General features: G+C 47.6%; 1 protein-coding gene across 1 annotated transcript in view; it reads left to right on the top strand.

Annotated features, from left to right (window-relative positions):
- The window catches only part of FER1L5 (fer-1-like family member 5), a 51,889-nt gene continuing 47,102 nt past the window's right edge, over positions 1-4,787 (top strand). The window contains exons 1-4 of the mRNA XM_012641877.1: positions 1-85; positions 2,541-2,593; positions 3,183-3,274; positions 3,883-3,991. Of these exons, the coding sequence (XP_012497331.1) occupies positions 1-85; positions 2,541-2,593; positions 3,183-3,274; positions 3,883-3,991 (339 nt within the window). The remainder of the gene's footprint in view (positions 86-2,540; positions 2,594-3,182; positions 3,275-3,882; positions 3,992-4,787) is intronic.

The raw sequence follows: 4,787 nt of genomic DNA, 5'->3' as shown, positions 1-4,787 counted from the left end.
ATGCTGCGGCTTGTCGTGGAGTCGGCCAAGATTGACCCGCCCCTAACCCCCCCACCCAGATCCTGTGTGTCCATCAACTTCAGAGGTGAGAGCCAGGGTCCAAATGGGAGAGAGACGCCCTAAAAGGCAAGACACATTCAGTGCAAAAATAGCTTGACAGCCCCCTACCATGTAAAAAATGTCCTGTGTGACACAAGATGAAGTAAACGCTGTCTGGTTCTTTCAAAACTTATCAAAGCTTACTGCTATTATTTCTATTATGACTTCTCTGCATCCCAGTTTTGCCGGGGAATGGCTATGGGAAAAAGAGGACTAACGCTTCTTGACCTTCTTCCATGAACTAGGGCTGTGCCATAAGCTGAGGTTTAAAGGGAAAAAAAGTACCTCCTTCACAGAAATGATATGAGGATTTTAAAAGGTAATATACATCCAGGCTTTATTACAACTTCTAGTAATAACTGTGCAATAATATCAGTTACTTTTGAATGAGCTTTACAATCGACAAAGCTTTTTCTTACATATAATGATGCCTGCTCCTCACAGCAATTCCAGAGATAGATGAGGCAAGTTTAATCATCATTTTTTATAGATAAGTAGAAAGAAATCCAAGAAGGAAGGGGAAGATGGAGGTGAAAGAATTCATGAGAGAAAATGAAAGATATAAAGTATATCTAGATATCAAAAAGCTGGGAGCCAAAAGGAAAAATGGTGGAGAAAGTCTCTAGGTGGGGATGCAAGGTGGATACAGGAACTGCTGGGAGTGAGAAAGTCGGGTCCAAGAGAAAAGAGGACACAGTAGTTCCTATAAGAGACATGAGTAAAGAGTGAAATGAAATTCCTTTCATCTTTTTCTGCTTGTTGAACATGACAACATTCAGAGATTGGACATTTGGGACTCCAGGCTCACAGGGTGAAATATACTCGTGTCCCCTGGCAGGTTTAAAGAGTGTAGTGGAGTTCAGTGTGTGTCTGCCCTGATCGACTGATTCTACGGTTAGCCAGGCAGGAGACTGGCAGATGCTCCCCTGACTGTGAGCCATCTTCCCCATCACCTCAGGAGCACCATCTTTCTCCTTCTAGAAATATCTCTTACAAAGATGCCTAAAAGCCAGGACTCTGGGTTTACCCACAAATTCTTATGATTACATGTTTATGCTTGATATTTTTTATTCCTTTTGTCCCTGTTCTTCCCAGCCTCTTCTTCCATATACCATCCACTACCCTGCACCCCTTCTCACCATCCACAGGCACACACTAACAAACACACACACACACACACACACACACACACACACACACTCTCTCACATTCTTTCTCTGGGAAGAAGCTTAAAGTAATTTAACAATTGAGAGACTCTTTTGAAGGGCTATAGACTGTCGTCTGCTAAAAATATTTCTGGGGGGAGTGGTTTTAGTGGATGGAGAGCTTTCAACCTGTTATAGAGGTTTTGGGATGTCTTAGTTAGTGTACACTAGGCTTTGCTCTGGTAATAAATAAACCCTAAATTTCAGTGGCTTAGCAATAAAAGTTTACCTCTTGCTCACAACAAGTCCTGTGTGGATGGTGCTGGTCATACAGCTCACCTGGGTGGCTCCTCCAAATAGTAGTGTAGAGCCCAGCTGCTTGCCCGTTGCGGCTGTGGAGTCACTCTGGCACCACCCTGCCAGCAGGTCATGAGGATGATGTCTATGGGGAGAGGAAAGAAGGAAGTTGGAGAGTCTCACAGAGATTTTAGGAGCCAAACCTGGCAGTGGCAAATATCACTCCCATACCCCATTGGCCAAAATGAGTCACACAGACCCACTTGGCTGCAAGATCCTGGGAATATGTAGCTAGAAAGAAAATGAAATGAACACATAGCATTATCTGTTACACAGGGTGATAAAAAGTGAGAAATTTTGAAATACCTTGAGGAAGAAAGAAACAATTGAAGCCAAGTGCAGTGGCTTGCACCTGTAATCCGGCTACTGGGGAAGCTGAGGTGGGAGGATTGTTTGAGGCCACGAGTTCAAGACTGCCCTAGACAACAGAGCAAGACCTTGTCTCTCTCTCTTTTTTTTTGAGACAGAGTCTTATTCTGTTGCCTGGGATAGAGTGCCATGGCGTCAGCTTAGCTCACAGCAACCTCAAACTCCTGGGCTCAAGCAATCCTCCTGCCTCAGCCTCCCAAGTAGTTGGGACTACAGGCATGCACCACTATGCCTGGCTAATTTTTTCTATATATGTTTAGTTGTCCAGCTAATTTCTTTCTATTTTTTTAGTAGCAATGGGGATCTCACTCTTGCTCAGGCTGGTCTCGAACTCCTGACCTCATTCAATCCTCCTGCCTTGGCCTCCCAGAATACTAGGATTATAGGCATGAGCCACCGCACCTGGCCAAGACTTTGTCTCTTAAAAAAAAAAAAAACTGGTGTTATATCATACCTGTTAATGTAAACTTGAGGTTTTCCTTAAGAGTGTTCTACCTCTCTTTATTCTACCCAAACCCAGACATTAAAATATTTCCTACCACCAATGCCATCCCCTTGGTTTCTTTGCAGATATCGAGAAGAGAACTCATGTGGTGGAAGGCAATGACCCCATATGGAACGAGGTAGACACAAGGGCAAGCCCAGAGGAGAAAATGACGACTCCAATGGCAAGGGGGCAGAGGTCTAGGGAGCAGACAGGGAGCCTCACAAGCTTTCCTCAAGGCTTGGGAGTAGTATGTTAGCCTGGGAGTAGTAGCCTCCAATCCAACAAGACCACAAAGGTCCTATCTGCCTATAGCTGTTCTTGGCCCTTCTCTCCTAGGGATGGACCACTCTATGGCCCACCAACTAGTCCAGCTGGGCCATCCTGATGTTCCTAGAAGCTCAAAGCAGAGAAAAAGCTCCCTGTGCAGGATCCTCTCTCCTCTTCCATCCATCCATGCTGCCCCACCCCCACCTCCGTTCACCAAACCCCTTAACTCCTAACATGCCCCTGATATTGCAGTTTAAGACGCAGAAGTTCAGGTAGGATGCCCCACACCATAGTGAAAGGTAGCAAATGCCATCTCCTTAGGAAATTAGATATGAGGGAGGTTCCTCAGTTTTAGAGAAACACAGCAGCAGCCCCTTACCCACATCTTTCCTCATTTCCTAGAAGGATGGGATGGGAAGGGCAGAGGAAGGATACTGACCTCTCTGTGCCTCCCACAGACCCTAATCTGGCACCTCTGGAACCGCCCCCTGGAAAATGACTCCTTTCTGCAAGTCACCCTTCAGGACATGGGCTCAAAAAAGAAAGAAAGGTGAGGCAGTGAGAGGCAGGAGGAGCCTAACTCCCTGTGACCAAAGCAACGGCAGGTGATGTAATTCTTGTCTCTAGTCCATAACTCATTCAGATGCAAGGACCAGAATTCACTCCAGTCAGCTGAAGGGGAAAAAAGAGGGGCAGATACTGGAAGGGTAACCAGGCTGAGAGTACAAATTTGCTAGGGTTACGAATTTGGGAACCCAGCAGCATGGATGTTGAATCTCTGCTTCTCTGCCCAACCCTGCCTTCTCATCACAGCCTCATTCTAGTGCCCAAGTGAGACCAACACTTGGCTGAGACTGAAGCTGTGGTATGACGGGTCAAAATTCCTAGGACAGAGAAACTGATTGGCTCAGCTTGGGCCAGACGTACACCCCCTAATCCAATCAGCAGTTACTTGTGCTGGGAGCCCGGAGCCAATTCCCAGAGTCAAGAGCCCTGCGCCCTCTGGTGGATGCTCCACCTCACTGCGTTCTTCTCCAACCTGCATCGTCAGCATGGCCTCTGGGAGAAAAATCATCTCTAGCTAAAGCCATGCCTGGGACAGAGGCGGACACCCTTTCCCCTGGCTCAGGATCTCACACCTGCTCCTCCTCTCCTCAGGTTCATTGGCCTGGCCACAGTAGTGCTCAAGCCGTTGGTGAAACATCCGAGTAAGGTCCATTTTGTGAAGGACTTGACCCTGCTCAACCATTCCATGAGTCAAACAGATGTGAGTCAGGCTCAGGAAGGGCCCCTGGAGGAGTGGGGACAGGTGGTGATGTGTTCCACCTTGGGGGGCCCCATCACATTGCCATCGTCTCCTTATTTTCCCTCCTGCCATCCATCTGTCCATCCCCACTTCCACCCATCTATTTAGATGGATTAATTGGCCTTCCACTGGGAGTCAGCCATGGTACTAGGCACTGGGAGACAGAACTGATTGAAGCCCACAGTCTGTTAGAGTAGGTGTGCACTCTAGCACACACTGGGCAAGGTTCAGTAAAGCTAGGCCGCCAAGGTCAGGAGAAAGTCAAGGGTTCTGCTTGGGAGGAAATGAACAGCTTTATAGAGGGAGTGATGTTTAAGATGTATGGAAATACATGAAGACCAACCAAACAAGAACAAGCAAGGCTATGTGTTCAGAACTCGCCTTAGCAAGAGGCTCGGCCACCAGCAATTGTGGTTTGGCAGAGACACAGAGGCAGGCAGGGGACTGGGAAAGCCTCATAGTGGACAGAAGGGAAGTTGGCCTGGGGAAGCCAAAAGTGGGCTACTAGAAATGGGGCCTCTTGTGTGATTGGTTAGGGGGAACGTTTGGCTCTCTCTGGTTGGTCCTAAGTTGGAAGTGGAGGCAAAAACCACGGCAGCTGTCAGTTATTAATCAAGTCCTTGCTATTTGAGGTAGATTGTTATTGATTGGCTTCCTGGATTGTTGCTAGAGATAGCAGTCTGACTCCCTACAAGAGGAAGGGTGGGGCCGGGCGCGGTGGCTCACGCCTGTAATCCTAGCTCTCTAGGAGGCCGAG

The sequence above is a fragment of the Propithecus coquereli genome, unplaced genomic scaffold (assembly GCF_000956105.1).
Source record: "Propithecus coquereli isolate 6110/MARCELLA unplaced genomic scaffold, Pcoq_1.0 Scaffold171, whole genome shotgun sequence".
Classification (NCBI taxonomy): Eukaryota; Metazoa; Chordata; class Mammalia; order Primates; family Indriidae; genus Propithecus; species Propithecus coquereli.
The sequence above is the reverse complement of the archived record's forward strand: the minus strand, read 5'-3'. Positions and strand labels throughout refer to the sequence as shown.